The 24,765-nt window shown below is 36.1% G+C and overlaps 1 protein-coding gene across 4 annotated transcripts in view; it reads left to right on the plus strand.

The window, feature by feature from the left end:
* Positions 1–24,765, plus strand: part of U2SURP (U2 snRNP associated SURP domain containing) — a gene marked incomplete at its 5' end in the record, with an annotated part of 41,565 nt that overhangs the window by 717 nt on the left and 16,083 nt on the right. The window contains 18 exons of one of the 4 annotated variants that reach the window (XM_079539856.1): positions 5,705–5,752; positions 8,125–8,223; positions 9,301–9,415; positions 9,720–9,853; positions 11,073–11,114; positions 11,903–11,970; positions 13,254–13,348; positions 13,432–13,467; positions 13,559–13,641; positions 14,086–14,251; positions 15,068–15,279; positions 16,235–16,278; positions 19,534–19,638; positions 20,626–20,692; positions 20,786–20,949; positions 22,024–22,186; positions 22,679–22,758; positions 23,819–23,906. In XM_079539856.1, coding sequence (XP_079395982.1) covers positions 5,705–5,752; positions 8,125–8,223; positions 9,301–9,415; positions 9,720–9,853; positions 11,073–11,114; positions 11,903–11,970; positions 13,254–13,348; positions 13,432–13,467; positions 13,559–13,641; positions 14,086–14,251; positions 15,068–15,279; positions 16,235–16,278; positions 19,534–19,638; positions 20,626–20,692; positions 20,786–20,949; positions 22,024–22,186; positions 22,679–22,758; positions 23,819–23,906 — 1,809 coding nt within the window. Of the gene's footprint in view, positions 1–5,704; positions 5,753–8,124; positions 8,224–9,300; positions 9,446–9,719; positions 9,854–11,072; positions 11,115–11,902; positions 11,971–13,253; positions 13,349–13,431; positions 13,468–13,558; positions 13,642–14,085; positions 14,252–15,067; positions 15,280–16,234; positions 16,279–19,533; positions 19,639–20,625; positions 20,693–20,785; positions 20,950–22,023; positions 22,187–22,678; positions 22,759–23,818; positions 23,907–24,765 lie in introns of those variants that run through there. The other 3 variants (XM_079539855.1, XM_079539857.1, XM_079539858.1) reach the window with 3 other exon arrangements.

A 24,765-nucleotide genomic window follows, 5' to 3' on the forward strand; every position in this document is an offset into this window, starting at 1 on the left:
ATGTGAGTGTGGAAACCGGTCAAGGGAGAATTTTGGCACAGGAATTTCTGGTGCTGTAGAGATAAATGTTCTTTTGCTCATTTTTTTGTTATTCAGCTAAAGCAGGATTTCTTTATTATTATTATTATTATTATTTTGCTTGGAAACCAACTGAAATTTCGTTACTGAGAGTGTTTGCATTAGAGAGGGAGTTTTATTTTTGCTTGCCTTTCATGGCCTATTCCAAATATTGTCAGGAAGCATTTCTTGCATCTTGCCTTTGGCTTGGAACTGTGAGCAGGATCTGGATAGAGAATTTGTGTGGAAAGGCTTCCAGGGGTCCGGGGGTGGTGGGATTACAAGTATAATTAGGCACTGAATTATAGTTTATAGAGCACTGCAACCAATCGCATGGTGTACAAAGCAGCTCGTGTACAATCCTCTCCTTTTTACAGTTATGCTTTTTTAATTTATTATTTTATCAGTGTATTATTTCTGTATTGATGCCCTTTTTCAAGTTTATAATAATAATTTTTTAAAAACCCACTTTCCTTAGTTCTGCAGTGTTGTGTGCAGACTATCCTTCATACTAAGTCATGCCATTGAAATCAGTGGCAGACTGCAGCGTTGAACAAATATGTGTTAATTTCTCAAGACCTGGAGTTCTCAGGAGGCCCTAAGCCTTGCCACCTCCCTGCAGTTCCACCTGAGTTCAGTTTCTTATTACTTCAGAGGCATGTGCTGTGTTCCCGGTGGCCTTTTTCTCATGATAATTATTGTAGACCTTGTTTCATCAATGTTATTGTATGTAGCAAAGAAAAGAATGGTTCATGGAATGTTTGTATTACTGTTTTGATTGCTTTCTACAAGTAATTATGCAACATTTTGATTTTTTTTTTTTTTAATTTATTTACTTAAGAATAAATAAATCAGAGTTTTAGGTTCCATTTCCTTTGGTGCCTCGTGTTTGCAAGTTATAAGATATGTTTCGTAAACTCCATAGGATTTGTTTTACTGGCAATTCTGAGATGTTCCCTTGCTGGCTTCCACCCTGTCTTCTGGGCAGAGCACTGTGATGTGTTTCCTGTGCTCTAAGTCTGGTGACCTGGCAAGTGGAGGATTTAAAACTTGCAGTTCCTCCCATTCACAGCATGTGATGTTTGTTGTTTGGTGTTTGTGTCCAAGCACAGATTTGCAGTATATGAATTCAGTTTTAGAGACTATCATCAAGTTTATTTCAGTCCGGTATTGTCTGTTTGCTTCACTGTTTGGTGGCCATCCATTGAGATGGTTGGGGCTAGGAGCATCCATTGTCTGTGTTGCCATGGTGGTAGCTGCTTTTCATAACCTAAATAAATTTGAGGGTGTCTTATATGAAATGTGTTGTAAGAGCATCATCTATTCACCTGTCTTGTTAAGGTTAGGATAACAAAGTGTGCCTAAGGTTTCTAGAAAAATAACTGGTAACGGAGGACAAAATGAAGGAAGAGGAAATGAAGGTTGCCAAAGACTACATGGGAGCTCGTTGTAAGATGTAGTTCTAAAATGGCAGCTTCTAATTCTGTTTTCTAATGTCAATATAATGAAATATTACCCGCTTGGATGACTCTGCCAGTTTCTTAATACATCTTCTAAGAGCAGTAACTGTATTGCATGTCTGTTGCTCTTGCATGTGATCTGGTACCACTTGGGTGCCACATGGCAAAGGAGGTTATTATTCACTGGGATCAAGTTGTAGGTTTCCCATTTTTCATTTGAAAAGAGTATTAGGGACATTACCTAATCTTAAATGCATTTCTTAGGCTTTTGTGCAATGTTATGCATGAATAAAACATTGAAGAACCAAGATTCTTGTGTCTGGGCAGCCTTCATTGGTAAGTTGAAGTGTATAAGGAGCAGCAATGAAAAATCTGTGCAAGTGTGAGTTCCAGTTAGGTGTAGCATTCTGCAGGATGGTGGTACCTGTGGTCTTTAGCTTCTCCTGCATTGTTATTCAGCTTGTGAAGAAGAGCAGGAGAGGCATGAATGCATTCCTGTGTTGATGGATATGTAGCTGGAGGTTACTTTCAATTTCCTCTCGAACAGTAGAAGATGGAATATTGGCTGCTCATCTCTGTTTAATGTTCAGAAAAACAAGACTGCCCACATACCAAGTGAAGTAAGAGCTAACACACGCTATTTCCTTTTGCTAAACTAATGGATTGGTCCTTAAGTTAATATATTGATCCCTGTTGCTAAGCCAACCTTTATCAATTCTAAAGGAAAAGCATCCCTTGCAATTTTCTGTTGGCTTTTGTGCATGCAAGTGATGTCTGTTTAAACAGTGAATAATGCTAGTATGTACTGTTCTAGTAAATGTGATGAGTAAGTAGATTAGCTGTAAAATTTAATTCATGGGTGTTTTAATGCATTTGTTTCCTAGATTGTTTGATAGAGAAAGGAAGTATAAAAAGAGGCAAGTTGGTTTGGGAAACCTCCCTGCCCTTGCTGGGTGTTAACCTCTGAATTGGAGATGTGATTCTGTTGGCATTTCCTTGGTGGTAGTGCTGACACCGGCTGTTCTCAGCCTTAGCAATGCTTTCCTTCCCATACACTGTCCTCTCCAGGTGATTTGGCATAATTTTGGGGGGATGGTATTAGGGAGGCAGCCTGTTATGATTAAGAAATTGGTTTGGCTGACCTTCCCCAGCCATCTCATTCCCAGGTGATCAGCTAGAGTGGGAGAAGCGATCTAGTTCTGTGTTGGAGATCAGTTGTCTGGTGTGGGAGCAGAATGAAGGGAGGGTGTTGAAGCAGAGCAGGAGTGAGAGGTAACCAGAGTTGTGTATAACAGCTTTACCCTTGGGCTGTGAGTTTTGCAGGAGCAGGACTTTGATTTATGTTCAGGCTTGCAGCCATTATCGTTCTAAAGATAGCATCCAGAGTCTGATGGCTGTGGGATCGTATGCTGTGTTTTATGGGCAGCTTTTGTTCTTTGATGTTTTACAAAATGGCACCAATATTAGCTTAAACGTTTATGTAGTACAGCATATTTTAAACATTTGTGAAATAGTGTCATCATGCCAGCTTTACCCAGAGGTTGCTAAATCTGGGGGAAGTGTGAAGAACTGGATTTGTGGGCACGTAGCTTGCTGTCAGGAAAGATCTGGAAGAACAGTCATCTCTTTTGTGTTTTCTTTGGAAGCTGCCGTGAAGCTGGAATGAAACTTAAGCATCAAAATCTGAGAGATGGGTCTCAGTATTGACTTCCTGGTAGGAATTTATGGCAAATTCCACTTCTGTGCTCCTTTTACTATGTATATTTCTGCCATTTTGAAGTTTGATAGAAGTTGGGTAGATTCAGGGTTAAAGATCTGAGCAACCTGACTTCCAGAACTGCATTTTCTCTGGAATGGCATTGAAGCAGCCTGCATTGCTGCTTCAGTTATGATGGCAAAAGTCTTTGAGGGACCCATGCAGAGAAAGAAATGGAGGCTGATCCAACTGGAAAAATCTGCTTGTGTTTTTGTTATTGTGCTGTTTTTGAGGAGCAACAGTTTCATGTGGAGTGTTGGTGGTGGTGAACTGGGAATGAGGACTTGTGTAAGCTGCTTATGCTGGCAGCTACTGGAAAGGAAGACCCAGCACAGCCTTTCTATCAGCATGGTGAGCACAGAAGAGCTGTCTTCATCTCTCAGATCAGCAGCTGCTGGAGCGGGTTGCAGGGTGGCTCTGTCTGCAGTTGAGTTGCGCTGTTGAACCTGATTAGAAGAGGAAAAAAGAATCTTGTAGGGCTTGGTTATTCTATTGAATCAACCCAGCTGATGTCACTCCTGGAGGGAAACATTGCCCCTCACATCGAGGCAGTGCAGCTGGAGTGCAGTGCTGCAAGTATTAAATTAGTCTTCTTTAATTGCTGTTATTTAGAAACTGACAGATAGGGATGTGTAATTCTGTCAGGAGTTACTTCAGTTTTCCATGTGAGTACAGTTGCTTGGATGGTCAAAGACGTGAGCTAAATTTATAGACCTTAAAAACAAAACAAAAAAAGAACACTGTCAGGAGGAGAATGCTGTGGCTCTGTGTTTTCTGGAGCAAGCTAGAATTGCTTCTGGAAGCTGTTGGGGTTCTCCTTGGCAGAAGCTCAGCTGGTGCAGAAGTGGTGCTGTGAGGCAGGGCCCTGGGGCAGGCTGGGAGCTGCCCTGCCTCTGTGTGGGCACCTCTGGGTGGCCTGCTGGTCACCTGGCCCGCATCAGAGGCCTTCCAGAGCCGTCCTGCTGGGGACATGGAGGTAGTGCCTGGAGAGTTCTGTGCATCCTTCCTCAGGATGTCATCTGTTGTGTCTTAAACATCACTGTGTTGGGCCTGGGTGCTGCCTGTTATGGCATACTCTGACGTGCTTGTTGTCCGCCTTGGAAGTACTCCAGCACCCGCCCTCATTGGATGCTGTTGCTTTCCAAAACTCCTCTGTGATACAAAGAGAATGGAGAAATGTTACTTTCATTCTTCTGATGCCATAAAATCCCAGCCAACCTCCCTCATGCTTTGTCATGCCTTGACTTCTGGTCAAGAAGGCTGAGCATGGACACGGTGTGCTAGTGCTGGTAGAAGCTGTAAATACTTGGTAACAAATGCTGGTGTTTTGTAACTAATGAATAAGCTTTGGCTAAGGAAAACCTTTTATTTTGACTTTAAATTCCAATTTACATATGAGCTGTGCATCAAGCAGTTCTGTCTTAACAGCAGAAGTTCCATTAGTGAGGCTTTCTGGAATTCAGGCATTACATAACTTCAGAACTTGCTCAGTGCTGTTTGCTGGAGTTTGTATCACTTAAATGAATTTCAAATCTGATTTTAAAAAGGCCCAACACCACCTCTGCACGGATTTTATAGACATGTTCCATAGCCTAGAATTGATTTTAAAAAAAGGGGAGTGAGTTTAAATACAGAACAGCAACAGAAGGAAAGTACATGTCTTGTAAACTATATATAGTAGTGCAGAACATTTAGTATGTGTGAGATGTGCGGTTTAAAACTTTTTAGGGATCATCCAGCTTGAGTGCTGTCTCTCTGGGCCTTGGCAACTCATTTATCACTTGTTTTAGATCACAGACGGAATACTGCATAATTGTCTGAAAAGATGGGGAAGTGTTCAAAGAAAGCTGTAGAGCTGTGGATCAGTGAATTCTTGTTCATAGTTCTAACACTGCATTGAAACTGACAGCTGGGCATGCATTACTACTGTGTGTTTTTTCAACTTAAGTTACTGTTTAGTTTAGGGTAATAGAGTTAATTGATGAATATTCACAAATTGGACTTAATGATTTTGAGCTGGCTTGCATCTACGTGCACCACACTGAGCGGGTTTGGGAACGATTTTATAGTAGTAAGGCATGTGTATTTAAGCACAGTGTAATCTTTAGCAGTCTAGTGACAACTTTGGCAGATTCCTTGTAGCAGACTTCATTTTTTTTTTTTTTTTTTCCTCTTTGAAATAGTGTTAATGGCAAGTTTAAAAATTGAGCTGTGAAAATTTAGGCATTTTTATTGGTAGTCCCTTGTTTGACTTCTGTGGGTGCTGTGACTGTATTCAAATATGTCACCGAAGTACTTTGTGCATGTTGTCCTTCTTGAGTATGTGAACCTTGAACCTGGAATCACTTGCAGAGGACTGAATCAGAAGGAAGCAGTTTGTTGGCCTGGTTTTCTCTTTCCGTGTCTCACCTCCTCTTCATTCTCTCTCCAGGTCAGAGCTCCGGATGCGGCACATAACACTGGGTCTGCTGATACACATGTAAGGCCAAATGTTTTTTTTTTTTAAATGAAAGAGGGCTGCTCTCCAAAGAAGGCTGCTTATTGCAGGCAAACTCTGTTGCACAATCTGTAGGTGTTTGTAAATGGAATATGGATGTTTGTATTAAAAAAAATAATAATAATAAAATGTTCCTTGAAAGTTTTTAACAGCCAGGAGTGTAGGAAGGTCTACTGAAGGATGTTGCATTGTAACAGATGCATACAGTTTTCACTGCTTCTTCGTGTTTAAATATGTTTCTTTTATACTCGAGCGTAGTTCAAAATGCTAGCTGGTTAATTTTAAGTCAGTGTATGTTAAAGTGGACATTTTTACTGTATGCGGTTGGTTTCTCAGAAAAATGAGGGAAGAGGTGGCCCTGTTTCAATCCTCTGTTTTTCTTTCTAATAGAAAATGCTTAACAGGTATGTAGTTGTCTGGTCTTTGTTTCAATGTTACTTTGCGTCTGCACTGAAGATACCTTCTCCCAGTCCTGCCGTTGGCACATTGCAGGAGGGCTTACCTGTTCCTGACCCAAAATGAAATACACAGCAAGAGCCAAATAGCATAAGTGCCAGACAATTCATCTCTCATTTAGATATCTTTCTATATATATATATACATAAATATATATATATTTGCCATATGAAGAAGTCAAGTTTACTTGCTTGTATGAAAGCGTTATTCAAGTTACAACAGCAGAAACTTCTGATGAAGAAATAGGATATTTTTCATGACTTGCTTTCCTTGATGCAATTTAGAAAATCATTCCTAAAACTCTTTTGAAAATGTTTTTACTGTCTGTGAAACTGGGATTTCAGTACTTCATGCCATCTTGTGCAGTGTTATGTTCAGTGGGAACCTACTTTCATGCAGTGATTTGGCTAGTTAACTTGAAGTTTTTGCTTTGCTTCCATCATTTGCTTTACTCCTCTCGTTGTATCATTTCCATTCAGTAAAGGAAGAAGGTCTTCAAGCTTTGTGCTATTGTGCTGTTAGTAATTTTGTGAAGCTGCATATGGTTAATGCTATAACTGCCTCCTGGAATGTGAATCGCAGGAGTAAATGAGTTCACTCCTGTTAATTTGATGTTGCTCCTGCCACATGGAGCACTGTTTTTCCCTGAGATCATTTCTAAAGAGAGGAGGTCTTAGTGCCAGATCTCTTGTTGTCCTACAGCTGCTTCCATTATGTGACTAGAACACAGGCTCTGTGGCTGATCTGTGTGTATCTGCTGTGAGACATAACTTGTGGATGGCAGGATAAGCCTTGAGTAGGAGTGCAGTGTTTGTATTTGTGGGCATTGCTGTGCCACAGCAGCGTGCCAAAGTTCTGTATTGCTTGTCATACTGAAATAGAGCTGTCATTCAGACAGCAGGAAAATGTGATTTTATTCACTTAGAAGACATGTAGATGGGTGAAAACCTGCTGATGAACAAATCACAGGGGCTCATGTTGACAAACACAGCGTCATAAAGCAGATGACTCCACAGACGACACTGCATTAATTTGTAATGGGTCATTTCCCATTTAATTAGGAACTAGGAAATGTTTTTAAAAGAAATAAAAAACCTTTTTGGTTTAATGCTTGGTACAAATCTAACAAGTTTCTGAGTTACTAAAGAAGGATTATAAGCTGATTGTGTCTCTAACAGTTGTTCAGTTTTTTCTTCTTGTATTAGGTAAAGAGATGTTGAACAGCAAGCTGATACTAGAAATGAACGTTCTTATACAGGAAATTATTCCTAGAGGAAATCTTGTTGGCATTTGATTTTTTTTATAATAATATCATAGAGAAGTTGCACACCTTATTTGTCTTGATCTTTTATTGAACTTTTTTTTTTTTTAAACAGTTAATGACTGTCAGCTATGTCAGAGCATGAAAAAAGTCTTTTCAAGACAAAGGCTAATGGATTACCTTCTGCTCTTTTAGAATATTATTCTTGTTCTTAGGCTGGTTCTGTATGAGCTACTGTGTTAAACTAGGAACTTTCAGGACTTTCTTTTCTTTTTCTCTCCTTTCTTTCCCATTTCTCATGTCTTCTGAACATGGTCGTCGTCCTGTTGTCCTTGCTCTCTCGGTGCTTTACAGGAAGCACCCATCAAATTGTTTGAGATGTCTTTGAACGATGTTTTAGGAGTTTCCTAATTAAAACAGTGACCATTCATTTTTCTGAAACACAGATTTAACTTGTTTTATTGTATTAGATAGTTCAGAGAGAAGTGCAGGAAGCCTTTTGTTTTATTTTCTGAACATATAAACCAGTTGCCACCTGTAATTCACTTAGAAACTTTCTGGTCTTGGGCAAATTGAAGAGTAGCATTATTTTAATTGTTTTGCAAACATTCTATTATTTTTCATACTCCTTTTGCAGCCTTTAATGGAAAGTAAACTTAAAGCATTCAGCATTGGCAAAATGAGTGCTGCCAAACGGACTTTGAGCAAGAAGGAACAAGAAGAATTAAAAAAGAAGGTAATTACATACAACAAAATGTTGGTATGTATGCAGGGCTGGAATTAGTTTGTTACATTATAAATAGCTTCATCAGGACCTTTGTTTTGATTTATAAAACTGTAGCTTTATAGGAATGAAGTTGAATTATATTTTACATGTTTAATTTGTTCTTACTGTATGTGGTGTTTGGAGGCTTGCTTCTCTGCTTATCTAAGTGAGAATTCAAGTTCTTTAGCATCCTGAAATGCTGAATTACAGCAATCCATTGGTTATTGTGCTTTTTAAAATGAAGACAGATATCACCTTAGGTTATTTTCTGTTTGCTCTCTAACCTTAGATGACAGTAGAGTGTTTGTTGTCTCTGAAATTGTTCCAATATACATCCTTGTTACTCTCCAAAGTGTATTTTTGTCTGATGAGTTATTATCTAACTTTAATCATTTTGATCATTAATAAACTGAATTTTGGGATGCTCAGGAGCATCTGAATATTGGGAAATATGTAGCATATGGTTGCTGAAGTGGAAGTTTAGAACTTTCAGACTTTGAACATTACAAACTCAACTCCTACTGTACTGCAGTGGGATTTTTCTTGCTAGGTTCCTGAAAATGCTAGCATAGAGAAGCATATAATGGTGTTTCATTTAGCTTATCTTACTCAACTTTATTGAAGAGTTGAAATAACTTTTCTGGGGAATGTGTACAGGTGATTGTGGTGTTTGTCTCCTTCAGTTAGATGAATCGGTGATAACAGATAAGTGTCAGAGAGCAGTACATATTCTTGTGTTAACAAAGCTTCAGTCTCACTGTGTTGGCTTTTTGTACAGTCTTTTCGATTTAACCTTTCAAATGTTAAATTGCCAAATGAACCCAAACCAAACTTATTTGCTTTGAGTACTGCTTGCTGTGTTCTTCCCACATATCTCAGCAATTTGATTTTTTTTTTTTTTTTTTGGTCTGAAATTGAAGTGCATTTGATAGAGTTCATAGTATGAACTCTAGGAAATAAAAAGGGATGTAATATAGCTAATTTAAGAATAGCTATCTAGTGGGGGTTGTTCTGTGGTGATAGTAATGATTAACATTTGCTTTGTAGGAGGATGAGAAGGCTGCTGCAGAAATTTATGAAGAATTCCTTGCTGCCTTTGAGGGAAGCGATGGCAATAAAGTGAAAACATTTGTAAGAGGAGGAATTGTTAATGCATCTAAAGGTATAACTAATCTTTTTTTGGGTGGTAGTGGTAGATTGTTCATCTTAGACTAAAGATGAAGATTGGCTTTGAATTGCATTTTAAAATGGATACGTTGCATTATAAACAGTCATGGAAATTTGATGCTAAAATTTACTTTTTACTTTAACTCACAAAATAGTTAAGACAGATGATTTGTCCTTTCAAGTTTCAGGGAAATTTTCTGATCTTTGCTCTTCGTATTAAAAGATGATTTTAATCACCAAAAGTGTTTGTCCTGGTGCAGTGCTAACATAGTTTGTTTTTCATTTGCTTTTGGTTTCAGAGGAACATGAAACCGATGAAAAACGGGGTAAAATCTATAAACCTTCATCACGATTTTCAGATCAAAAAAACCAACCAAGTCAACCATCTAATGAGAAGCCTCCATCCCTCTTAATGATAGAAACCAAAAAGCCTGTAAGTTTCTTATTTGAATGCTAACTCTTTGTTCAAGGGTTTGTTTTGAAGTGCTTAGAAAAAGTCTGTGTGGTCTTGCAGTGTAGTGTTTCCATTTATCACACAGTAAAAGAAGGTGGGAACATGTTTGATTTGCTTAATTCTGTAGAAAATAACAAGAAGATAAAATGCAGATATCTGATAGACCTGTATCCAGTGCCACGTACTTGCTGCTGCACTTTGTCTCCAGCATTGTATGTTTTTACTGTATTCCTGCTGGTTACGAATACAGATCTGGTGATTGTTTTAAAGTAACAATCTCCAGTCTGGGGGATTTGTGAAGTTTTAGAAGCAATTCTTCTTGTTACCATCTGTTGTTACTCTTTTGTACCTTTAAAAACAACAGCAACAACAACAAAAAACCCACCAAACAAAAAAATCCAAAAACTAACAAACAAAAAAAAACCACCCCAAAAACAAGAGATGGAACCTACACCAACCAATCAAATGAGAAAACACCTTTGCATTGATCCAAATTCTTCTTGAGTCTTTTTTTTTAAAAACAACTGTTTGTTTTGGATGGTAATACTAGAGCAGTTCCCTTCAGCTCTTTAAGTTCTACCAAATGAGTAAGTTTTAGAACCTGAGAGTTTCTGAAACTGAACAGCATGGTTTTCATTTAATTTAGTTTGACCGTTGCATGGTTGGGTGCATTTTCTGGTTCTGAAACTCAGGTTTTTGATATAAAAATTACTGGAATTTTTGTGAACAGGCTTAGTTATCAAGTCAGGTGATAGTTACATATGACTACTGTATATGTGTAATGTGTAATTGATGTCTTGGAAGTCTTTAAAAGTGCTACTACAATTCTTAAACTTAGATTAAAACAATGTGATACTGCCTACTAGGATGGGAAATGAGATAGAATGTGGTAATTGTGAATAATCCCATCCTAGCTTTCCTCCAGCTTTAAGCAAACCTCAAATCTCAAATAGTGGGGTGATGCTGGATGGCAGTTCTGATTTTCATCATATGTAAAGCTCTACAGTACCTGGATTTAATTGTTTTTTTTAATCACTCTGAGCTCTGTTGTCATATGCAAGTATTTGTACTGTAAGAATATTGCTGCTTTTCAAATTTGTCATAAATACTTAGCAGATAATGCAATCAGTTTACTCACTTGCCCTGTCCAATGGTGATTGAAGATAATGAGGTAAAAATGATTTTATTTATTTGGCAGACACTCCCCAAAAACAAACAAAAACAAACAACTTTGCCTGGGGTGAGTAGGAAGTCCAGTTTTTCCAAAGCTGTAGTGTGTAACACCAATATTTTGTATGTCTGCCTATTGGAAACGTTTTCATTTAAATTCGGTTATAAAAGCGATGTTGTAGAAAGATTCACAGGAGTTAGTTAAGGCGCATATAGTGCAGTTAAGAAGAAAATCCATTTTCTTTGTCATTCAGTTGTTTTTCTGAAGATCTTTGACTATTTACAGTAACTCTTCAGACTTGCATTTATATCCGAAAGGAAGTATAGATGGAAATTCTTTTCATGTAGAATGTTTGCCTGTGGATAAAATATTTGGATATACATATATACACATGTAAATTATTACTGTATATTTGTGTGTATATATGTGTGTGTATTCTTAAAAAGAAAAAGTACAGATGTATCAATTTAATTGGAGCATGAAGGTTTGCTAAGGGAGTTATCAGTTTTGTCATAAGCTTTAAAGTGGACCAAACTGACAAAACACACCACAGGTATTTTAAATTTGTGTGTTGTAGAGAAAGTGTTGGATCACGTATGCTGTACTGTAGTAGTCAGAAGTAGTGAAGTTTAGTTCAAGCTATCCTTAATTTTACATTTGGTAGCTGTGTTTGGTAGCAGTCATTTTTAATGTTTTCAAGTCTGTTTTCTTTTATTTTCTTCTGTAGTTTACTTGGTTTGAAAGCTGAGGGTAAAAATGCATGGAAATTATCTAAAATTTTTTACATAAATACCATTTCCATTTTTTTTTTGTCATTGTACCTGCTCAAATGTTGGCTGATATATCTTTAATTTTAGCCTTTGAAGAAAGGAGAGAAGGAAAAGAAAAAGAGCAATCTGGAACTTTTCAAAGAAGAACTAAAGCAGTAAGTTTCCTTGGTTGTTTCTGTGAGCAAGACACACAGAGTATGTCTACTTTGTTTCTACAGGCAGTATTTTTGATCTTTCTTGTTAAGCTTTTCCCTAAAGTCTCTCTCCACTCCAAGCCTCTCCTGTTAGCGTTGGCAGTCACACTTCTAAACGGAGCGTGAAGTTTTGCTGGTAGATGGTTGGTACAAGCCCATGTGATCTGTGTGGGTAATCCCATCTAATTAGTATTCTGGTGTCCTTGATGCTTCTGCCTTTCTCTGTGCTGATTGGTACTAAGAAGAGTTTACCAGTACTGCTGAATAGTATTTTTGTTCTGGAATCACAGACTTTAAAAATGATCGATGAGCAAGCACTGAAGTATGCTGGTCAAAATGAGTGGATTTCCTTCCATGCCAGCAGTGTTTGTCTGACCTTTGAGGTTTTGTACTGCCTTCCTAAGCAGAAAAATATCTAGAGCAGTTAAAGATTAAAAACAAAAACAAAAAAACAAACAAACAAACAAAACCAAAAAACCAACATATATCTGAGATCAGAATAAATGAATTACTGTTATGTTTCTAGAGCTACTTTAAGATGATTTTTGGTTTAGTTAATGTGAATGTCAGTTTCAAGAGTTAATTGCATGACACTCCTCCCTCCTCTTGGGAGAAGAGTTGAGAAGGAAGAGGAAGAAACCTGACAGAGATGGGAGAAAATAGTTTATTAAAAGGAATGTGAGCTAATACAGAATAATTAAGAATAATGAAGAAAATGAACCGAAAATTAAATCAGAAGACAGAGAAATACCAAATAGTTACTTGTGTGAGGGCTTTCATCAGAGATATAAACAGAGAGAGGGTCTTGTATGTACTGGGAATGTTCGGATGTCACCCTTAACAGCTCATGTGAGTAATGACTACAAAAAGTAGGAGAAGAAAGATGCTCAGAAGTTGTGTGCATCTTGAAAAGATAATGGATCTTTGTCTAATGTGGAATTCAGGTCAATCTGTCAGAGCACAGCTTTTATTTCTACTCTTGCAAACAGCTTCTCAAACTTTTTTTTTTTTTTTGAGCTAAAAATACCTTGACAGTATGAATGAGGAAGCATGCAGCTGGAATTATTCTGGTGGCTACATTCCACCTGATTCAGCAAAAAAATGAAAGCATACTGGCAATTTCAAATTTTTAACAAGTCCATTGTTCACTAAACATTAAACATTCTTCTATTTCAAAACGTGATATTTTAAAATAAAAACATTGAACTGTTGAAGTTGTTACTTACATTCAACTTGTTCTGTAGGATACAAGAAGAACGTGATGAAAGACACAAAACAAAAGGTAGATTGAGTCGTTTCGAACCTCCCCAGTCGGATTCAGATGGTCAGCGTCGTTCAAGTGAGTAGTCCATGTTGCCTTTGTATTTGCTGGGTGTACAAAACTTCTTGACTAAAATACATGTTTCTTGTTTATTTATTCAGTGGATGCTCCTTCAAGAAGAAACAGATCATCTGGTGGTAATACAGATTCTTTTCTCATTCAATATAATGTCGCTTAAATGCATAGTAAGGGTTGTGACTTTTGTTATTTTCTTCTCCATTACTGTAGTACTGGATGATTATGCACCAGGGTCACATGATGTTGGGGATCCAAGCACAACAAATTTGTACCTGGGAAACATTAATCCTCAAGTAAGTTTGGAGCCATCCTGTAAAGTGCAGCATTAGCATGTTTGTGTCCAGCTGAAATTGTGACAGTAGCTTTTTTTCAGTAGCATATTTTAAAATACATTTTAAAAAATGTAAGGTACAGTTAGCAATTGTAGAGGCAGTATTCGTTTGAATATAGATGTGCTGTATATGTGTATGTTAAAATATCAGTTACTAGATTTAAAAATGCTGAACAGAAATGATTTTTCTGTGAACATTTCCTTCTGAGAAGAATTATCTGAGAAATTTGATTGTGCTTAATTTAGAATTCAGTCTCATTATTAATGTTTTATAGCAGATTTAATTGGTGAGGAATGGATTAAGTGTTCTCCATGAAATCAAAATATCCACATTTGCACAGAAATATGAACAAATATCTTAGAAATACCGCTGCGAGAGGCTAATTTTTACTTTTATTTCATTTAGATGAATGAAGAGATGTTATGTCAAGAATTTGGACGCTTTGGACCACTAGCAAGTGTTAAAATTATGTGGCCAAGAACTGATGAAGAAAGAGCAAGAGAAAGAAATTGTGGCTTTGTTGCATTTATGAACAGGAGAGATGCTGAAAGAGCTTTAAAGAACTTAAATGGTAAACAGGTTTTTCAGTTAGGGGTCATAATTATTTTTTTTTAGGAACACTTTGTGGTACATTTTGTGAATAAATGTGACTAGTGTGCAGGAAATAATTCTTAGTAACTGATGATAATTAGGTCCTTTTCTTTTGAGTAGTATCTGGATTTCTAATACTTAAGAGGTAACTAGTACAACAAACGTGCTTTTTGTGTATGGACTATTTTGTCTGTCTTCAGTGGGGTGAGAGGGGAAGGGGAAAAAGTATCTTAAGTGTTAAGGAAAGCTATGCCTTCATAGGTCAGGAAGAGCCAAAAATCAGAAACCTACATTCTGGACAAAAATAATAGAAAATGAAAGGATGTTGTTCTCTGCTTATGCAAAATGGTATTCTTCCATGACCATTGCTAAGTAAATTACAGTATGTAGGAGTTGTTATGGCTTATTATATTTGTTTTTGAATAACATCATTTTAAATTTGTTACTATGAGAGAAAAAAGAAAAACATTTTGAACAATTACAGTACAATGATATAACTTAAAAATTGCTGTTCGTTCTGATGTGTTGAATCAAGTTTTTTTTTTTCAATATTTTTGCACAGCAGTTCAAGTAATTGTATACTGTGGTCTCCTAAACATGTACATAAGGGAGGATTAATAAAATGTTTTATGTAATGGGCTTTCAATTGTGTAAGATACAGCTTGGTAAATATGATAAGTTAACAACTTAAGCGGAAATTAAACCATGGCAGGGAAGCTTAACTGTTGCACTTACACAGGAGAATCTGGTCCAATGCAGAATCAGTTTGTGACAACTGTGTTCTTACCTTTTTCAGGCAAGATGATTATGTCCTTTGAAATGAAGCTAGGCTGGGGCAAAGCTGTGCCTATCCCACCACACCCAATATACATTCCACCTTCCATGATGGAGCATACCCTCCCACCTCCTCCGTCAGGTCTGCCTTTTAATGCCCAGCCTAGGGAGAGGTTGAAGAATCCCAATGCTCCAATGTTACCCCCACCAAAAAACAAGGAAGATTTTGAGAAGGTAACTTATAGAACCCTGGGCCATATCTCATTGTTAAACACTACATCTATGAGAGTATTTCAGTGGCTTCATAGATTTGTATTGTTCAGGCTGACTTTGGCAGCCCTCAGTGTACAAACTCGTTGGCTCCCTGCTGTAGCCCAAGGGAACCTAACTAATTCCTGAAGTGATGTCTCCTGTCTTAGGGTACAATGTATTGGGTGGTCTTGACTTAATTTTAGCACTGCTTTAAATCTAGCTATCATTTTCCCCCTCCAGGCTCCCTGGATATTTTTCTCCTACGTCCCCCTTTCCCCCCCTTTTGTTGGCTGCCAAATTGCAGTATCCAAATTATTTTCTTTAGACAAAATACTATGTTTTAATTTGAGTAGCGTTATTTTTACTCTAGAGGAATTGATATATTGTGTGTAGAAGGTAATTTATCTGGACATTGAGTAAGTATTTAATGCTACTTATGGAGTCAGCTTTCAAACTTTTTTTTCTGGAATATTAGCTGATAAAAATGAGGGGTAAGTATCGTGTAATCGCAAACTTTGATTTACATTTGTAAGAATTTGTTGATTCTTTGAATGACACTTAAATGTTAGGGTTGTTTTTTCTAAGACTTGGAAATAAAGTAATACCAGCCTGAACCAAGTCAAATCATTTAGAATCGTTTCATAAACTTAAGAACTCTTCTCTTAATTATTATATTCAGTGTAGAAGCTATTCAGTGCATCAATGTACATTCTGACAGGAATGTTCTGATACTTTGCAATTAGTGAACCTTTACGGTTCACTGTCACAACCATTTGCATTTTGTGTAATTGCTTATCTATAACTTCACAGCAGTGATTGCCTGCAAAACTTGTGATAGATGTGTAGTATTTTCATTGCATATGTATATTTTTGCTTGTTACTTGTTAACAATACTCACATATTCTATGTTTATTATCTGATGTGACTTCATATACAGACTCTGTCGCAAGCCATAGTCAAAGTGGTTATCCCAACAGAAAGGTACATGTTTTTCTTTATTATTACTGATCTAAATATAGAAAATTTCCCCTTCGGAATTTTAAAGAAAAATTGTGATGTTGAGGAAAAGGTAACAGCTTGACTGAGCAATGGTTCTTTCATAACACTTCAGAGAGATGAATGTGTTTTATGCTCTTATTATCCTTATCTCAATAACTTTTTTTTTTAGCGAGGTTAGATTGAAATAATTATCTTTTGCATTGTATTTGAGCAATTTCAGTTAGAAATCGTTGGAGGATAATTTTGTGAGTGAACACTAGGGAGAAATAGGTTATTTTAGTGATGCTTTGTGAGTCCCAAAATAACCTCTAAAGTACTTGATGGCTAGGATGCAGCTGTCTTCAATGTGGTGCTGTCATTTTTTCCCTTTTTTTTTTTTTTTTTAAGTTGTACAATTTGTAACTAATTCAGTTAGCGATAGGTTTTAATTTCTACTGTTTTTAAAATGTACAGCAGGCAATAATTATGGTTAGTTCCATAGAGCAAGCGTATTTTTGCATTTTGTTCTCTGTCAGTTCCTCTACATTCACTCCAGTCTAGGTATACTCTTGCTCAGTTAAGCTAAAACCTTTTCCCAAACATAGGAACACAACACTGTTTTAAAAGTAAATAAGCACGAAAGATTACCAAATTCTCTTTGACATTGGCCTTGGTGAGCAACACCAGCTGAACTGTCTGCGGCAGCGGGGGACCAGGAAAACATCATGGGATGGATTGGGAAAGTATACAGTTTTTGACCAGACATTGGTACGATCGGCTCCAATAAATGTGGTTTTATTATAACTGAAAAACTTTTTTTTGTTGGCCAACTTAAGCTAAATGACATCTTAAATGCACTTAAAACTATCATCTTTTTGTACAACACTGTTTTAATTGTCACCAAGTCCCTTTTTTTTTTTGCGTGTGCGTGGGGGGAAGAAAGATCTGTAAAGCTAGTTACAGTAGCTTATGAACATATCACTAAATGCTCAAGTGCATTTTGACTAGAAAATTTTCTATTTAACTTCAGGATGGTACAATTTTTGTTAGGTGGAGGCATGAGTAATTAGAGTGACCAGGAGGAATCTTAATTTGGAAAATGTACTGAAGAATAAGTACTCATGTAACTGTTCAGTTCTTCATCATAATTAGCTTTCTGAGAGAAGTGTGGATCCGTGTTATTTATTGTAGTGTTCTGAAAGCTCGTTGGTTGGAAAAGCTCATGTTAATTGGATTGCGTTTGAAAACACATTACATTCATTTTCCTTGGTTTGATATCTGAAGGTGATAATGACGAATGTTACAAAGACTATTGCATGGTGTATTGCATTATGTATAAATTCTGACAAACTTTAGTGGGATACTGCGCTCAATTTCTCCTTGGCAGATTTTCAACACCGATTTTTAACATCTGTTATGTCTTGACAGTTACTAAAAGGCAAACATTACATATGTACAGTCATTTTTTTTTTTTCTGAGAAATGCCTTATATGCCAGAATGCACATTAACACTTGCTGTTCAGCTGTGGGATGCTTTGAGTCTTTTCATACATTGGAGGCCTTTCTGAACCAGATGTACTTGTCCAACCATAAGCTGCTCTTAAGCAATTTTATTGTGCTTGATAAATGAACAATTAGATGAAATCCAGTGGCGCAGTTCTGTAGCAAGCCGGAATTGATCATGTTGAACTTGCCTTACAATAAACAAATGCTGCAATAGCTCAGAGATGTAAAAGAGCATTGTAATTTTTTTCCTATTTGTGTTTTCAAATACAGTTCATATAACAAGAACAGTTTTGCTGTTTACACTTTCAGAACACTGCTTTAAATAAAATGGCCAAATAACTGCTGATACTGTCCTCTTTGCAGTGTTTAGGATATTGTAAAAAGAAAAAGTATAGGAAGTTGAGCTATATGTATCAGTTTGGTTTTTGTGTCTGATATGAGAGGAAAAGAGAGATTAATGCTAACTGGCGTAAAACATTTACCAAGGCTGCAGATGGATGGACAGTTTTTTTGTTATCATATTTTAGTATATTTTTTATTTTTTATCTAATGCATTGTATCTGTGACAGATTTTTAATTAGACATGGTGGAAAATAATCACCTAATTACCAGGAACTGATATAAAATTATTCAGCTTTTCAATGTAGCTATTTTGAATTTGGATAATGAAAATTTGCTATAGGAAGTTTTAGTTTAAAAGACCCATATCAGTTTGTTTCATTTGAGAAAACTAATTTAAAAATGTAAAAATCTGTATTTTTTTTTTGTTTGCATCACATTCAGAAGGCACGTGCTGTGAAGTTTTTGATATATGTAGGTAATCTGTATTTGAAAAAATAGGAACTAGTTTCTGGGAAAAAAAAATCCACAGAACCAAAGGGTTGGAAACTGAAGTAACTATTATCTATAAAGCTTATATAACACTACATATATACATTATATAAGCCATTAGCACATTTATAAGTGAATTCACATTTTCAAATGCTACTTCAAAAACATGCAGTTAATTCAGATATGCTTCTTGCTTGTCTCAGGAAGTAGTGCTGAATAAAATGAATACAGATTTTTATGTTTTTTTAAATTGTGATTTGATTCTCTTGAGCATGTTAGGAAGGAAACACTGAGTGGTATGACATGGAATGATGAACAGTTTTGTTCAGCATCTCATCCTTGAGTCTTGACCAAAAGGAGGTTACCCAAATTGAATGGAAGCACTGCTCTGTTTGGCATCAAGAAGGCTATTTGCTTTTCCATTTGTTCTTGAATAGTTTGAAAGCTGAATGCAGTTTCTACTGAATATTCAAAATCATTTGCATTTAGTTTTGAACACAGTATTCAGCCATTTGTACGTTTGTAGAACTGCAGTGAGCACTTGGGTCTTAGTACTAGAGATAGTAGGTGAGGGCTAAAATTTTAAGAGTTAGTTACTCTTTGGTGCTCAGTTGCCTGTTTTATACATAAGGACTGTTGAGTTCTCCTAAGCAGGAGATGGTTGTAGGCTGAGCTGTGGAAATTCAGCGATGAGGTTTCCTTCTAAGTTGTTACTCGAGCGTTCTTAGGCATGTTTTTATTTTAGAGTGCCAGTGTCTGTGATGCAAGGCTATTATTCGTTCAATGTTACCTTATTTTCTGTACAGTCCATAACAACACAGCAAAATAATCTTCTGCACAGTTATAGTATCTTAGATGGAGTGTAGCTTTATATAGTGTTAGGTCTGAATCAATTTTTCTTTAACTGTGTTGTTGTTGTAGGAATTTGCTCGCACTGATACATCGAATGATAGAGTTTGTGGTACGGGAAGGGCCCATGTTTGAAGCCATGATCATGAACCGAGAAATCAACAACCCAATGTTCAGGTGCTTACTACATTGCTTTGGTTTGAAATTGTATTAACTGTTTTTGCTGTAGCTGGTTGTTTTGCATTTCTGCACTGCTAATAGGAGTTGGTTTGACCATGTCTACTTTTGTGTGCAGTTGTTAAATTTCAAAAAACTGTACTTCTCAAGCTAATGCTTACGCTGTTATTTTATGAAGCATATAGTTTTAATTCTAATGTATAAAAATATTCTGTATATACAGTATGAGTTATTTGCACAAATATTAAAAAATTAATTTTGAATTATCTGAGAAATTCAGCATCGTCTGTGGAAGCAGTAGAATACATTTATAAAAGCAGTAGAATACATTTAAAAAAGAAGCAAACTAAATAAAATCAAATCTCTTCAAAAGCAAACAAAATAACTCATTGGAAACACATCTTCCCTGATTTCTAGAGCCTAATTTCTAACCCGTAGAAAGAATTGGGAATCAAAGCATTTCATTTGATGTCAGTACAGTTAGGATTAAACTTGATCTGGCATAGTGAAGTTGTGAGAACTTCCTGCTGTTGTTAATGAAATTTAAGGTATATTTCTAAAATTCTTTTGAGATGCAATCAGAAGAATTTAATTTATGGAAATACTAAAAGGCCTATTCAAAATTACCACAAATAAACCATTTTTAAGTGTTTGTTTTGAATTAATGTACAAATGGAGGAAAATATGCAGGCCAAAGTAAAAGATCTGGCCGTTTAAAAACACTGTGGATTTTTGCCTGATCTTGTCAGAGTGTTCTGACAGCTTATGGGTGGAAGACTTCAAGTCATTTAGTATGCAGTCTGAGCAGCCTGACTGTATGGCTGTGAGCTCCTCAGCTTGTGCCAAGGCTGCAGTAGCTCCAGCAGTGATTGTGCAGTTGAGTGGGATTGTAAACAGGGATTGGATATATTTGTGATGGCTTCCTTCAAATTATCTTCAGATAATTAACCTCCAGTGTGTTTTGTGTGTCTCTCTTCTCTGGTTTAGGTTTCTGTTTGAAAACCAGACTCCAGCCCATGTGTATTATAGATGGAAGCTTTATTCAATTCTTCAGGTAAGTAAAGTTTTTAGTGTCAGTTTGTAACCTTAAGAATTACGAAGTAAACTTAAACAAATGAAAGCCAAATCAAAAACTTGTTCTTTACAGGGAGATGCTCCAACCAAGTGGAGGACAGAAGATTTCCGTATGTTCAAAAATGGATCGTTTTGGAGGCCACCACCACTAAATCCATATTTACATGGGATGTCAGAAGAGCAAGAAACAGAGGCATTTGTGGAGGAACCGAACAAGAAGGGTGCACTTAAGGAGGAGTATGAACTCTCATTCACTATTTTTTATATTAGTGCCTTTTTGATAATACTTAGTGCTAAGTACAGTCTGGATTTTGTTAGGTTTGTCTTCAATGAACCATGAGTTCTTTCAGTGGAATGGATGTTAAGCCTTTGCATGAAGGGGATGGGAAGTATGAGAAGAGTTTTTCCATGTTTTCTGGAAAACTTGGAAACATTCATCTCTAAATGAAATTACAGAACACTGATCTCAGCATTTTAGGAACTGAATGAACTTAACAGTTATTATAATCTTAAATGTATTGATGTTGTTATTCTGAAATTAAAATAGAGAGCAGTTACTAATTAGCAGAAAGGGAGAGACTGTCAGTTCTTTGCGGTGTATCTTAAGTGTGATGGGGATGGCTGCAGTACTGGAAATACATGATTTCTTAAATTTTGCTGTCATCCATAGCCTCATTTTGTCCTTTTCATCATAACTATGATGCAAGTTGTGGTTCTGAAGTCTTAAGTAATACTTAAGTAATAATTCAAACTTCAGAACCACAACTTGTATTGTAATGCACATTCCTACATATGTATTACATATTAAGTAATTCACATTCCCTTTTTGAAAGGTTAAAAGGATGTTCTTTTAAAAGTTATTTCTTTGTATTGTATTGACTTCTTCCAGGAAAACCTGGAAGAATTGCTTTCTGCTAGCTTTCTGTATCTGATGATTCCAATTCCATATTAGAAATTGCTTACGTGGCTTCCATTTATCTGTTTTTCATTCAGGCTTAAATGTTCAAATTGATTATAACATGTTTGGATATATTGATATTCTGCATTAGCTGTTTGGCAGCTATTTTTTCTTCATTTCTATTCATAGTCAATACTCAAGTAGTGAATTTTTTGTGTATTATTCATTTATGTAATGAACTTGGACTTACTGATGCATGTTATGAGTCATTGAAAAAAAGCTCAGGAGTAGAATTGGAAAGTATTTCGAATTTCTTTAGTCCTGAAGACGGCAGAAGCAAAGACATTATGAAATAGAAATTCCCCAAACAGTGCTAACTTTACATTGAAAGTATTATAATCCTCCTATTTCAGACAGAGAGACAAGCTAGAGGAGATTCTGCGTGGATTAACGCCTCGAAAAAATGATATTGGCGATGCTATGGTTTTCTGTCTAAATAATGCAGAAGCTGCTGAAGAAATTGTAGACTGCATTACAGAGTCGCTGTCGATTCTGAAGACTCCTCTTCCCAAGAAGGTGTGGAGATTTTCTGTAATCATACTTCTGTTTTTTGGGGAAGAGCTCAATTAACAATCAGTGTGCGTGTGTAATTTTCGAGCACTGTTTTGTAAGTCTTAGTGTTAAGACTTCATATTAAGACCAGACCTTGAATTCAAGTATCGTTTGTTGTATTTTTGTAACACACTATACTCCTTGCTGAAATTGCTTATGAATAATGTTTTGCCTTGCTCTGAAATTGAAAACTGCAGAGCAATCCATTCAGAAATAAGAAATAGTAACTGGAATGCTGCAGTCTGGCTTTACAACGTGGCTAGCAGCCTATGGCGTAACAGGGGGCTAATAGCATCTTAGTATGTATATTAGCAACGTGTCTGCATTATTAATTATTAATTCTAATTTCATACTTCTAGATGGTTTAGACCATCTTGTATCATATCTGGAAAATGCATATATTTTCAGGATAATTAAGCTCTAATGTTATCTTAATTTGAGCATTCTTTTTTGTAGATAGCAAGATTATATCTGGTGTCAGATGTGTTGTACAACTCTTCAGCTAAAGTTGCCAATGCTTCCTACTATAGAAAATTGTAAGTACAATATTTTGGATGATTGCTGATTAAAAAGGAGTTGAGTTCAGTTTTGTGCATCTCTGGATAAATGTGGTAGTAGGGGAATTCACAAGTGTCTCTGACGATCCCATTGCGACACTGGTAGTTCTTGCATGTTTTTACCTGAAACTGTGTAAGATGCAGCACATTAATGCAGAGGATGTTTTGTAAAACAAATGAAAAAACCCAAAAGGCCTTGTATGTGCTCTATGCAAGCAGTGGCTTGCTTGGAACCTTGAGGATGAGGATATGTGCATATTTTTCTATATAGAGGCTATACATAATATTCCAGGTATGGGATAGCAAGGCATATTTGCAAAGGAATGAGTTTTTGAAATAGAGTTTATAATTTAAGAAGTAATTTTTTAATTTGTGTTTTTTCTTCCCCACTTCTTCACCAAGTTTTGAGACCTTACAAGGGACTTATGCACTTTGTTTCTATGATGCTGAGCAGAATTTACCAAAAATGTACAAGGGAAAGAAGCTTTGCTCTATACAGATAAATGATTGCGTTTGTTGCCTGGAGTATCATTAATGTGTTATTATAGCATGATGGGGAATATTCAACATGTTGTGAAAGTGTACTGATTGCAAATCACGTTTCTTGTCTTTGCTTTGCTAGTTTATTTTTTGCATGTTAAGGGAAACTCAAAGAGAAGCAAAGCAGCTGTTACTCATTGCTTTCATTGAGGGCCTTTCATTAAGAGAAGAGAAACAACTAAGAATTTTTAAAAAATGATTTTTGAGAATACTTTGATTCTGTGTAGGATTGTAAAACACCTTTTATTCTCATTCAGTTTTTCAGGCTATATAAAAAGACTGCAGCAGATGTGAAGATCTCCCTTCATAGATCTGTTGTTGTCAAAGCTGATTTAATATGTAGTAACCATATTTACCTTGTAATTCATTTTAAACCAAGTATAGGGATTGGAATCTTGTGCTTTTGAATCCTGTGTCCCAGGTACTTTCAAGACTTATGTATGTCCAGAAAAGATATATTACAAAGTTTAACTAAAGAAATGTATATGTTTAATTCTAGTTTTGAAACAAAATTATGTCAGATATTCTCTGATCTCAATGCTACTTACCGTACAATACAAGGCCATTTACAGTCTGAAAATTTCAAGGTATGTATTTAATTGTTATTTATATGACATAGAAGTCAAATACACAGATGTTCCTGCACAAGCCATTGAATACTAGGATGGGTGGCTTAAACTTCGAGCTTTGTAATTAAGCTTTACTGAAAGAAAAATGTTTCCTTTCTTGCAGAAATAGCCTTGAAATTAACTTTGGTCTTTCTGAAATTACTGGAGAAGCAGCAGCTTTTCTATTTCACGCTTCTTGCCTTCTCTTCTGAAGAGAAATATAAATGAAATGTTAGGAAGACAGCTAGTGTGTGAGAGATTATATACCTAGTGGTACATTTAGTAGTGGAGTGTAGAGTATATCTGGTATTTAAGTAGTGCCAGCAAAGTTTCTTAGATTCTTAGTTACTTTAGGACCACCCATATTTCACTTCCAAAAATAAATTTTTGCTGCTTTATGTTGAAAGAAACTTCTGGACTTAGAAGCATAAATTAGTTTTTAAATATTTTAGATAATAATCCTATTTTTTTTGAGGTGTGATAAGCAATCTGACCACATGTAATTAAGAACAATTTTTTCAGGTAGTGTTCAGCTTTTCCATTCCATATGCTTAGCCCCGCTCTTTCCTTCTAATCCTTCTACTGTTTTAGTGATGCAGGTTTTTTTCTTTTTTGGTTATTTTTTTTTTAAATTTGAAGCTTAAATGTGAAGTTTACAGTGTAGCTGGTTTTTCTGTGTTAAGGTTTAAATCTTTGTTCTTCTACCTTCATTCCCAGTTGCGCTAGATTGATAATCAGTTTTAGTTATTTGCTATTTTAAAACCATTGTATACTTCCATTCAAGTGAGATTTCAAAGAAATAAAAAAATCCTAATGTATTTATATAAATTTTTTGTTA

Source organism: Tetrao urogallus, assembly GCF_951394365.1.
Source record: "Tetrao urogallus genome assembly, chromosome: 9".
NCBI classification, from domain to species: Eukaryota; Metazoa; Chordata; class Aves; order Galliformes; family Phasianidae; genus Tetrao; species Tetrao urogallus.